Here is a 12,610-nt window from a genome sequence, read left to right as displayed (position 1 = left end):
TATCGTTGTAGATGCCGTTAAGTTTCAATACTATGCCTAGATTTGGTTTCCTAGCCCAGAAGATACTGGAAAAAAGAAATGAACCTAGTATATGGCCTCGCTCTCCATGAGTTCTCCGTAGCTCAAGTGGATAGAGCGCCCGCCCGGTGTTTGGGAGATCATAGTTTCGAATCCTGTCGGGAACTCAGATATTTTCTTTGTCCTTGACTCGTGACATGTTGATCATGTCATTTTCACAAGATACTGGATGTCTTCAAAAAGGGCGTGGCACGCTAAAACCAGCCAGCAGAATTATTCTTAAAAATACTAAAGGTGATAGTTTTTTAATAGAGAGAAAGGTACTAAGAATTAGACCTTTTTTACTGATACGGCGGTCATATTAAATTAATTCGATTTAAGAAGTATTATAGGACGTCCAGGGGGCATGAGCAGTTTTCGTTTGTATTTTCGAGCGCTTTTCGGGATATTTTTTCTTAAAGTTTTCTTAGAATAAGATTGTAATGGGAAAAAAAAGATCCTTGTGCTGTGTTTTGATGTAATAATGATCGCCTTTTTCCCGAGAAATATACAGTGAAAGACCTTATTTCTAATACTAAACTAGAAAAAGGAGATCATTTTTACATCCAAACACGACACAAGGATCTTTTTTCCCATAACAATCTTATTCTAAGAAAACTTTAAGAAAAAATGTCCCGAAAAGCGCTCGAAAATACAAACGAAATGTGCTCATGTCCCCTGGGCATCCTACAATACTCCTTAAATCGAATTAATTCAATATGGCCGCCGTATCGGTGAAAAAGTCCATTGAAACGCGGGTAATTGAATGCTATCCTCAATGCCAATCGCTGATTTTGCCTGTACGAAATTCGTTTAGCGATTCCGATACTTTTGCCCTGAGTGCTGATCGAGAGAGGTTTCTGCAACTAGGGTCACGCCTCTTGGTAAATATAACCAATATATATTTAACAATTATGCCACGAGTGCGCGTTGGATATGAGTTGGCTGTAATCATCTCATATCCAACAAGCGCGAGTGGAATAATTGTTTTATTAAAAACGCCCACAAAATATCGAGAATTCTTCTCGACTTTATTTCTAAAAATCAACGGATTTTCAGCTTGTTTTTAATTTTGAGCAGCTGCTTAAAGTCACCATATTTGGAGAGCATGGTATAATGGCTCATATACCATGATGGCTAGGCCAATCAGAGCTCTAAAATTGCATTATCCAATGATTCAGTTTTTAATAAATATATATCTAGCAAGAAAGTGATAAAAATGCTATGATTAGACTCTACATGTTTGCCTTATATTTGTAGGCTGAATCTATTGCAAAAGGCACTGCATTAAAAAACCACTCCGAGCTAAACTGCGTGATGATCACGAAGAACATTAAAGACGCTTCCCAGTTAAAAGCAAAACTACCCAACGTCCTACGTGACCTAAAGAAACGTTTGGGGAGCAGTATAGGGATCAAATGGAAACTAACTTTAAAAGAAAAAACGCCGTTTTCGTTGGTGTTTAACATGTCACGTCATTCCAACCCTAAAGACACTATTACGGTTGCTGTCTTGCCAACATTTGAGGCAAACATAGAAGGTAACAATGATATGTACTTATTTAAGCGCAAGGGTTGCAACATTGCGTTCATGGGAAGTGGTGACAGGCACAGTTTAGTTAGTGCACGGCTTTCTGAATGGGAGGCCCAAGCTCGAATTCCATTAGTAGTCTAAGACACACAACTGATTAACTTTACTGTAACATCTTGAACTTCTTAAAATTTTGTTTCCCCTAAATCAGTCTTCAATGAGCTTAGTAATGTACTCAAAGCCCTTTTAGATAAAGACCTGACCTCATGGTCGCTCCAAGTAAAATTTCTATGGGTAGATGGCACCCCCCCAATAATAGCCACTATAATGGCGATAACGGCTAGAAACTCGGTCTGTTTAGTTTCTACCGGTGTCGTGTTTATGACTTGCAAATTTCAATGCGTCAGTTCACTTGGTATTCCCCAACGCTGGGAAGTGCAACAGAGATACAAAATCTTGAGAAAAACGATTCATCAGCTTTTTGTAAAAATACTTTTATGACGTTAAGTCTGAGAAGAAATTAAATATTCTTTGTCTTAAAAGGAGAAACGTTTTACAAAGAAATGCTTAGCGATACTAAAGAGAACTGGCCATACTACTGGGCTGCTCTTGTGAAGATACAAAGGGACTTCGTCAAAAAACGGCCCGCAAGCGTAAAATACCTGATTCGAATGGTGAAGTACTGGTGCAAGAAGTACATTCCACTGAGTGGTAGTAAGCGTCTCCCGCCCTCCTATCTGATGGAGCTTCTCACAATACACGCCTGGGAAAATGCAAATCCACTGAATCCTCCAGAGAGCTTTGACATGAAGATTGGTTTTAAAGCTGTTATGGAGGTTCTAAAGAATCACCAAAGTCTTCGTGTTTCTTGGGAAGATTACTACAGAAGGGATTTGATTCCAATCAGGTAGATTCATGGAGAGTTTTAAATTGCTTTTACTACAGTAGGAATAAGTGAGGCGCTTTTTACATTCTCGACGACATAGGCGTCTCGGATGTCGATAAACCGGCATAAAATTTCGACAAACGTCCCTTAACCCTCCCCTCCCTCTGACGCATTAAGTCCTTCATTCCCATAATCCTTTTTCTTTATTTCAATCAGCTGAAAAGTTCGCAAGTAATGACTCTCATGGCAAGACATTCGTAACACATGGCTGATTTTAAAATTTATAGCAATTGCACAGATTTTCTTTCACTATGGAATTTCATTTATGGCATATTTTCTTTTTTGGCATTTCAGTCTTCTGAATGAGGCATATATCATTGATCCCGCCAACCCAACCAACAACCTGTACGCCAGTGTTGACTGCTGGGATGGGGTGAAAAAGGTTGCAGAAGAAACCATGCGGAAACCCCTTCTCAGAGATGTATGGGTTACTTTTAACTGGGGGTGAAGAACCACGAGTTCTGAAAACAAATTCTCATGGTGCAAAAGAAATTTTGAATTTTTGCAAATTTTATTTCCCAAATCAGATTTGAAAACTGAGGCAATTCTATGTAAGGAAGTTGCCAAGGCACATAATAGACAGTAGCCTAGTTTGTACGCGCATTGTTACCAAGAAAGGTTTTGCTAATTTAAAAGTGAGTTCTTTGGAGAAAACAATCCTTCAATATTTCCACAGCTCATGATAAATTACATCGAGATTCTAAGTTTATAAAAGATTGCGAAAGAAATTTGCAAAATTGGTAAAGAACCTCAAAAGTTAAGCTAACATTAACACTTACTTCCCACTTAGTGCAAAATGATGGCTTAGGGGAGGGGTAGGTGGGCAGTTTCCACACATATCCGTTTTTGTTTGAAACCGGATTTTTTTTCTCCGGTTTGGCCTATTGTCTACACGTACCCAATGAAAACAGTCAACGAAAAAGCACCTTTTCAAAAACGCTGGCTTTTTGTGTATACAGCTATTTCGAGAAATGTTGTCGGAAAAAATGTGCACGCAACAATCCCGAAAGGTAATATGGGATATGGTCAATAGACTGTTCCTGACACCTTAGCTCTCGAACCCACTTTTGTTGCTTTCCTTTAGCACTCACAAACATATGTCCATTGTCTCTCGTGCCATTCTTTCAAACTTCTTCGAAGAACAGTGAACTCAAAACCACCCACAATCCCTTTTGGGATTGTCGCGTGCACTTTTTTCGACAACCTTTTTTTTGAAATAGGGAGCTTTGGCAACGACGACGGCGACGGCAACCAGGACGTCAAAAAAGCAATAGGTTTATTACGCAAAACAACAACTTTGCACGTGCATCACGCTTTTTTGTACATTTCTTCACCGTCCTTGCACGACTACGACGTGAGAATACCTCATTGCAAGTTTTATGGAGGACGTAAACAAGCGACGACGAATCTCTTTTTCTCTCTCTAAACTTGAGTGCGGTCCTCAAGAAATCAGCTCCAGGGAAATTCGCCTACACTTGCAATTTTCAGCAAATTGGAATAAACGCGACAAAGATTGAAAAAATGGGAATTCATTTTAAAACTGACGTTTTCGCTGCCGTTGCCGTCGTCGATGCTAAAGCTCCCTAATATCCGTATGTGGACGGACAAAAACGGAGGTGTTCGAATACGATATCATACATCATATACTTCGGGCATGACACATTTCTCAATAAGGCATGCTATCGTATTTCCATCGCTTTAGCGTTTTCATGTGGACGGGCGAAAACGATTCGAATACGCTACGTGTGGATGAGTATTTTTTTAATAACGGGGAAATAATATCCGTTTCCAAAAGTATCCGGATACGTATGGACGGGGCCTTAGACGATCATAGACACCACAGAGCATTCCAAAACACACTAGAACACTTCGGACAACCAATCAACAAGTAAATTGGCCAAGACAAACCAAGACACTAACCAGAAAATATTAATTACTTTTTTTTTGTTTTATTAATTTCACTATTTTAGATGTTTCAGTTAAGTCGAGGTAGCCTTTGATTTTGGGTCAGACTCATATTTCTTTTTTCTTTTCGTCGAAATCAGGTCTAAATCGACCAGGAAATGATGTTTATAAGTTTTAGAGTAGCGACAAGGTTATCAAGACTCTTGATTTTGGCTCGAGGCCATCTTGATTTTGGGTCTGTGGTATTTGAAGGTTATATTTAGCAACCAGCCATGTAAGGCAATATCAGCTGAGTAATCGCATGATATCTATTTCTAATATAATTCGGTAAGTAGTAATTAGTTCTGCAGTTCAATCGGGGTTCATACAAAAACTTGCAACCATTTTTCAAGGACCACATTAGATTTTCAAGGACCACCTACTATGAATACAATTTCACACATTGTACAAAAATGAACATTCCCAGTCTATTGTAATAAGACTTTAAGGCTTGAACTGTTTGCTTCACCAACTTCTCTACATTTTTCAGTTCACTGGTCTTAAATTGATAGTTAATTATTGCATGAAACATAGAGCACTTTATGTAAATAACTTTTAAATTCTCTGAGCTATGATTTATATTCTGTCTTGGACAACCAAAGAGCATAAAAAAACTCTTTCGAGGCCACTACATTCAAAGTTGAAGAAAATTCAAGGACTTTTCAAGGAAAAATAGAATTCAAAGACTTTAAGGACCTTCCCTTAAATTCAAGGACGTTTCAAGTTTGTGCGAGCCCTGTCAATAAAGCTTTCAGTAAGATAACTAGGCGCCACATTCTTTAACAATTCAAGTGCTCGACAAATCAAAATTTTAAATGTTGTTTAGTTTGTGTATTGTCAAAACAATGCAAGAAAATGGTGTTTGGTGACATTTTGAGCCCGTGACAATACACCTATAAATTATTTATCATATTCTGCTTTCAGCTGGCGGCCATCTTGGATTTTTCATAACGAGTTCACCAATGAGTTTGGGTCAAAATCTGAAATTTGCTACGTGTTTGTTTATTGCAAAAGTGCACCAGGGTGTTTCAGAGTGATGAGAGGGTCACTAAAACCATTTACAAAGATTTCGATTTGGGTTTCTTTTCATCTTCGAATTTTTACGGACTAGAGCAAGTCGTTCAATCACATCGAACATCGTGCCCGAGAGGTTGGCCGAGAGGGTTTAGGCACTACATTCTAGTCCTCACTTCTGAAAATTTACTTCCGTCTAACCATTTCGATATGTGATGCTAACACCGCGGCAAAACGCATTGCGCATAAGCACAAAATTTAACATCCGGTCAGCTTTTTATTTCCGGTCTAGTAAATAAACCAATTGCGTAAGCGTAACATTGCCGTCGCGCCAAGTTTATAAGCCAAAAAAGGGTGAAACAGACAAAAAAGGGGGCGAAAAAAATCACTTCATTCGATAGCTGATAAATTAGCTGATAAAAGTGTGTCACAGTGATTTATTCATGTGCCATCAATCAACAGTTGCAATAAAAACAATCACCACAATTCAGTACTGTGAGTAACTCATTATATATTAATCCCATATTTCTTCCGAGGTCTATGTTTTCTCCAGGTGTACAGAGTCAACGATTAAAAGAGAGTTAAATAAAAGCACGTACATCTTGTTTGTATCATACAATCGACTATTTATAACTTCGTTTCCTTAAATACAAGGCGAGTGTGCAATCTAGTTCCCAGGGTCCTGTCCGACTCGTCCCTCGAGAGGATGAGTAGGGGAGGGACCTAGGAACGGGATTTGACGAGTGTGTCGCGATGTGTAGGTGATATCATCACGTTTGGAGCCTGCATTACGCCCAACGCGGCTTTTTTTTTTCACCTAGGGAAAATTGAAAATATAACATATAAGTATATATACTGACAAACAGAAAATACAAAAGAACTAAGGACTCACCCGATAAATCCCTTCCTTTCTCGAAGTAACGGGGTGAAACCCACGATTTGGAGTTTACAAGAAGTTTTCTCACGTTTTGTCTCTCCTCTGACATAAAAGTTCAACCGTACTCTGTGAAAAGTCTGATCAACGCCAGGGTCAGAATAGAGTCCTCATTCAATTTAGATATGATGCCCACGGTATGGGCAGCCTCTGAACAGGCTCTCTTGTGGGGAAGGGATGAAGAGAAAGCTAAAGAGCGCGAACAGATGGAAAGGGGCGGAGGAGAGGGGAGGAGAAGAGGCTACCGGTTCCCTCACCACGTTCCTCTGGAAGCTTATTCACAGGCAGGCTAAGCCTATGGGTATTACTTTGTCCTGTTACGGCTTAAAGTTGACTATAACTTGAGACATTTTCGGGAAACTGTGGATAACTTCAACAGCTTGCGTGAAATTCCGTCCCATAGTCTCTGATTTTCTTCAGCGCCAGTAAAGCGAGGGTTTTTACTGAAAGATCTCCGGTTGGCCAAAAAATACGCCTACACTACGGGCAAGGACGAAGACAAGGCCAGAAGGGGCGCGAGAGGCCTGAAGGGACACAGCAAAGAGATGGCGAGAAAGCAGGAAAGAGGCCAGGGGCAGGCAAAGAGAAGCAGCAAAGAGCGAACTGATGGGAGTCTTTTCAAAGATTGTTATCATCATGTTTCTGCTTAGTGTTCTATAACAAGTAATTGATCGCCGTTTCAGGATATCGTCCTAGCACTGGATTCCTACCGCTCTCAAGAGTCATCAACTGTCAATGGATACCTACCATTTGTCGTTACCTTTCTTTATAGTCCAAGTCAGTACTAGCGATGGGATCTTTGCCACGGTAATCCTTAAGCTTGTAGCTTCGTTTTCTATCTGTTTTAAACGGTGAAATCAAGGGCGAAGGATCTAAAGATAAGACGAAAAATATCGTAAAAATTCGGTTCAGTAGGATTGGTAGTCACCTGTTTTGAATTGTGGATTAAGCAAAGTAGACCCTCATCAGATTGCCAGATGTGAGTGAGCCACAAGACAAAATTTTATCGACCAAAGTAGACGCACACGGTAACAACCCCTCTTCAATTCAGTTGAATACACCAAAAATAAGTTTTTACAGTTCATCCGCAAATGTCTTCATGCTTAAGTAGAAAAAATGTCTCAGTTCATTGGGCATTTATGGGTGTGACCACGATTTGTAAGGTAATCCCTTCCAAGAGGGCTGAAAAACAATTGAGCGAAAGTTACCAAAGAAAGCTTAAATGTTACGAGTGTTGAGACATCGAAAAAGAAAAAGTTGCCTAGTCGAAACTACGGATCGAAAGAACCATGAGTAATAAGAACCGGCAGATTTAGCCACAAATAAGTAATTTTCCATTAAAAAAAAAAACACTGACTTAGTATGACCCTTTTCAGTTTTATCGCGTATTGTGTTTCATGATAGGATAAGCCCAAAACACACCCGAGCTCGTAACTTGGTATGTGATCATGAGCTCCGCATCATCGCTCGACTACTCGAAACATCACATTTTCGATCCCAACACCCTTCTCTTTTGGCATGTCGGACGACAAGTTAACAAAGAAGAGCCTTCGCTTCGTCTCCAGTCCTCTCCAGCCGGCCGGATGAGAGCCCAAGGTTCAAGAATACTGTGACCATGTATGAGGTCTAGTAAACACATGCACGTAAACACAAAAAGCAAAACAAAACAAAAAACTAACTTTCCGAGACGGTGGATAAAGTGTTATCCGATGACGGAGACCATTCTGAAACAGGCATAGTCTTACTTGTCGGTGGTCTGCAAATGAGAGAAAGATGATACAGTCACTGTGTGGGAAGAGAGAAAAAAGGGAAGAAAAAGCACCATTTCAAAAGAATGTGTCCAGAGAAGCTTATAAATCTTATTGCATTTTGTTTTGAAATGTGAACACCATGAGAAACCCATTGTGGTATTTATTGATCTAAAATTATTTTGCGTACAAATATATTCAAAGTAAAGAACGTCATTATTTGTTGAATGAGATAATAAACAAGTACAACCAAAACGATCCTAAGTGGCATTCACCTATCAATTTAGGGAAATTGGGCAACGAATTTCATCGCCCCTTCAAAGGAATAGGGTAAAACGTTGCAATCAAGGAAGAAGAATTTGTAACATATAATGGCATAATTACCCGATTTAGTCTACGCACTTACCTTAAATTAGTTGGTGGCGTGTCTGGAAACTGATGAAGTCTTCGTTGTTTGGCTTTTGGACTGGAGATGCGGTCTAGACTCTAAAAAGACAACATACAAATCAAACTGAATCTCGAGCACCAATGGAAAAATCGAAAAAAAAACAAAAACAAAAACAAAAACAAAACAAAAACGAGCAAATCGACATACTTCGGTTAAAACAGAGTTTCTTTCCCCAGACTGTGTGCAGCCCTTATCTTTTCCTCAAATTTGGGACCCCGTCCCCACAAATTTGAAAATTTTTGAAACTGCATATTGTTTTACCCGGATTCGTGTGGACTCTGTAGAGCGGCTTCAAAAACAGGCGGGTTCGCTCAGCGGATTCACTGGTTTTGTGTGGACGAAAGGCTGAATCTTGTAAAACAATACCTCACTTCGGAAGAGAGCGATAGCCTGGGACCCAAACTAAGCGTGCTGCAGTTATGGGATTGTTTGGGGAACACGTCGAGCAGCCACCTTGAATTATGACGAGACATGCAAGTTGTTGTGTGCCTTTGTGTAAAAAATAACTTCAGGAACTCCCCTGAAACATACCACTTCGCTTTCCGCCATGTTTGTTTACATTCGCGTCCCCCCAATTAATCCCATAAATGCGCGCGCGCCTAGTTTGGGTCCCAGGCTATCACTCTTTACCGAAGTGAGCTATATGCTTTTGAAAAATATCCGGATTCGTATGGACGAGGCCTTAGTAGAGTGGCACGCGTAACACACGCGTGGCGTGGATACTTTTTCTCGCACGCGGACTAAGAAATTAGAGGGGCTACTTGTAGTGTTTTTCATTACCTCCAATAGTCTTGTGGACAAATTGCTGGCGTCCAGACCTTCTTGCTGTACAGAGAAAAGGATATACGTTAGATGACATTTTGTCGATCATTTCAAACAGTGAATGTCTCAACAAGATATTTAAATATGTAAAACAACATCAAAACGATGCCAAAAATATGATGGCAGTTAGCCTGCGAGCAAGCTCTCCTATTTGGGCGAGTGAAGCTAGCCGCGCGAGAACGCGCGAGCGAGTGGCAAAGCCGCGAGGGGCCGAGGAAAGGAGAGCTTTCGACGATCTCTCATGAATTTTCATTTGTCTCCCCCGCCACCCGCTTTCGCGTCTCCTCTGGCGTGCCTCTCGCGCGTCTACTTTTCACGATATCCCCAAACGGAGAGCTTGCTCGCAGGCTAGATGACAGTAAGATGACAATTTTTTCTTACCCTGTAGTCCTCCGCCATTGATTTCGCTCCTTGTAATTCTCGACGAATACTGCCAACTCTTTCTTTATACCTAACAAAGAAACGAAACGTGAGCTTTGCCAGATGCATTTTACGTTCCACATCATTTTACGTGGACAGTCTTTACTCTGTTTCGTTTCTGAGCGTTCCTTGTTGCTTTTAAAGTAACACGCGTATTGTTTTTGAAGGGATGGTCTGCACTCTTCCCATGATGCCTTGCGTTCTGTTTTCCGCAATGTGGTGGGGCCTGGCGCCCGTTTCTCAGTCGAAAGTCCCGATAATTAACGGGCCCGGTAAGCTGTTGCCGTTTACATTAAAGATCGAGGTTTCAATAGTTTTGTATCTAACATGATAAAACTATCAGTTAATGAAACAAAATGGAGTAGTTTGCTAGGCAGGACCCACGCCTTTATTCTTTATATTTCGATTTCAGTATCTGATTTCGGGCCCGGAAAGATACCGGGATATTCGAGAAACGGCCCGGGCAGTTAGGCAGGTTGTTGATAAAATTGCAGAGCAAGTGCGCAAGTGTGCCTTGACACAGGACGCTAAATTTCGACAAACTCAATGTTACTCGAACAAAAAAATTCATATTAAATCGTAGCACCGAATTGTCATTATGTTCTACTAACTAAACGACTTAAATGCAGAGGAAACTATATATGCTATGTGTAACTATTACGAGAGATCTGACGGTATCACATTTAACGGACATTTGACATCAAATTGTAATTGCTATTACTGTTTTTATTGTCTTTGTTTACCTTGACTCCCTATAAGCGCAGCAAAATACTAACCTGACATACTTGTCGTGAAGTTTGTCTCTTTCTCTCTGTTGCCCCTGCAACAAGGCAAAAAAAAAAACGGTTTTTGTACAGTTTATCACAAACGACAAGTTTATCCCTACAACATCAGTATGTACCTTTTGCAGGCACTGAAACCGTAGTGGCTAAGCAGTTTGTAAACAAAGAAGCAATACAATTCGCCACTTGCACATCTCCCATAATGCACCTTATTTAACCCCAAACATTTTGCATAAGCATTGTTTTCAATTTCTCTTGGGATGGCTGTAATACCCCGGAGAAATGAAAAACAAAGATTATGCAAAACTTTAGGGGGCAAACAAGGTGCAGTATGGGATATGTGCAAGTGCCGAGTGAAAGAATTGATATATGAAGTGCCGGAAGAAGAATTAAAAGTAAAAACGATCAACGCAGTTATGGACGAAACTTTTGTAGTTGCCAAAGAAAGCCTGAAGAAATTAAGGCTTGTACCGGATTTGAACGCTATGAATGACGTTGAGGTCACACGATTAACCAATAATGATAACAAGCAAAATTCTTCTGTCTACAACAACCAGACAACCATATCACGTGATAAGAACATGAAGGCGCTGGGAAAATAAAAAAAAAGCAAAATATAGCTATTCATCTGACAATAAATCACTGAGGTTTTTAAATCTATTTAATGTCAGAGTTAATCTGTAAGTTCAATATCATAGTAGTTTCTTACCCGTAAACCTTCAAATTCTTCTAGAACCTTTTGTCGGTCGTCCAGAGCTTCAGCCGTGGCGTGTAAGGCTCGTGTACTCTACACAAACAAGCACAATCACGTAATTCAACACTATTTTCATATACAGTCGAACTTCCCGTAAGAGACATCCCAAAATGCAAAGATTTAGAGGTCATTAATTTTAAGAGAATAGAACAGGGGATCTCTTCCGAGGGGAGTTTCGACCGATGTAACTTTCGGTAGAAAATTTAAGTTACGAGAAAATATGTATTTCCACGTTGTCACTAAACATTGTTTGTATTCTCTGGGTGGTGTAGTACATACAGCAAACTTAGAGATCAGCTCACGTGTCAAGTCATGTCGCTTTCAAGAGGTTAACAACAGTAAAAATTGTAAAATCGTCATCCAAAACGGGGTCGTGATTGCTAACGAGGGATGGTCGTTTAGGGGACATTCCAACCATAAAATTGACGGGAAAAATTTTGGTGTTTGGATCGCTGGTCGCTTAAGGAGTTTCTGCTGTAGTAGAACGAAAAGGTTTGAATTTGTACGAGAAAAACGTTGGCCAATTTATAGATCACACTGGCATTTTTTTCGATTCTAAGGCCATCCTCTTTTTTTCTCCGTTTAGCGTCCTCCGACCGACCCAAATTTTTGGCATTTTAAAAAGAGAAAAAAAAGGAACGACGTAGTTGAACCATTTTTCACTTGAAATAATTCTTTTAATCTGAAAAATGAGCACAGTAACAGCATAGAGAAAAACAGGAAAATTTTTTTACAGTATTTGTGTATTTTGTTAATCCAAATACGTGAATCTTAACTTTTAACGTCGTCCTGGGTTACCGGGGCCTCCTATTCCGAAACTTCTTGTGACTTTTTTTCTTTTTTTCAATCCGACCGACCGACCCAATATCAGAGAACGCATTCGACGCTAAACGAAAAACAAAAGGGGATGGCCTAATACGTCTCAATGCAAAATAACGTATAAAATGCCGTACCTTAACAGCGTCAGAAAAAAATAATCAATTGTGCCATAAACTGCATTTGGTTTTAGTTCATCATTTACAATTGATCGTATCGTACACTGAGGAAAAGATTGTATTGGCATAGCACTTACCGTTTCGAGATGCGAGGTCAACTGAGTTATCCTATCCTGGTTAAACAAAGAAATAAACGCATGATAAATTCATGAAAAAGTGCTGATGGTGGTGATCTCTTGATAAAGGGGATAATGATAGTGGAATGAGTGGTGAAAG

The 12,610-nt window shown here is 39.9% G+C and overlaps 1 protein-coding gene across 4 annotated transcripts in view; it reads right to left on the bottom strand.

Moving 5' to 3' along the window:
* Nucleotides 1-5,908: 5,908 nt before the first annotated feature.
* Nucleotides 5,909-12,610, bottom strand: part of LOC140924487 (uncharacterized) — a 42,584-nt gene continuing 35,882 nt past the window's right edge. For 3 of the 4 annotated variants that reach the window (XM_073374508.1, XM_073374511.1, XM_073374510.1), the window contains 9 exons: nucleotides 12,472-12,507; nucleotides 11,355-11,432; nucleotides 10,640-10,683; nucleotides 9,825-9,894; nucleotides 9,402-9,446; nucleotides 8,580-8,659; nucleotides 8,105-8,181; nucleotides 7,173-7,297; nucleotides 5,909-6,308 (listed from right to left, as the gene is read on the bottom strand). In XM_073374508.1, the coding sequence (XP_073230609.1) occupies nucleotides 7,182-7,297; nucleotides 8,105-8,181; nucleotides 8,580-8,659; nucleotides 9,402-9,446; nucleotides 9,825-9,894; nucleotides 10,640-10,683; nucleotides 11,355-11,432; nucleotides 12,472-12,507 (546 nt within the window). In that variant the 3' untranslated portion in view covers nucleotides 5,909-6,308; nucleotides 7,173-7,181. The remainder of the gene's footprint in view (nucleotides 6,309-7,172; nucleotides 7,298-8,104; nucleotides 8,182-8,579; nucleotides 8,660-9,401; nucleotides 9,447-9,824; nucleotides 9,895-10,639; nucleotides 10,684-11,354; nucleotides 11,433-12,471; nucleotides 12,508-12,610) is intronic. The other variant, XM_073374509.1, reaches the window with a different exon arrangement.

The sequence above is a fragment of the Porites lutea genome, chromosome 14 (assembly GCF_958299795.1).
Source record: "Porites lutea chromosome 14, jaPorLute2.1, whole genome shotgun sequence".
Classification (NCBI taxonomy): Eukaryota; Metazoa; Cnidaria; class Anthozoa; order Scleractinia; family Poritidae; genus Porites; species Porites lutea.
The sequence above is the reverse complement of the archived record's forward strand: the minus strand, read 5'-3'. Positions and strand labels throughout refer to the sequence as shown.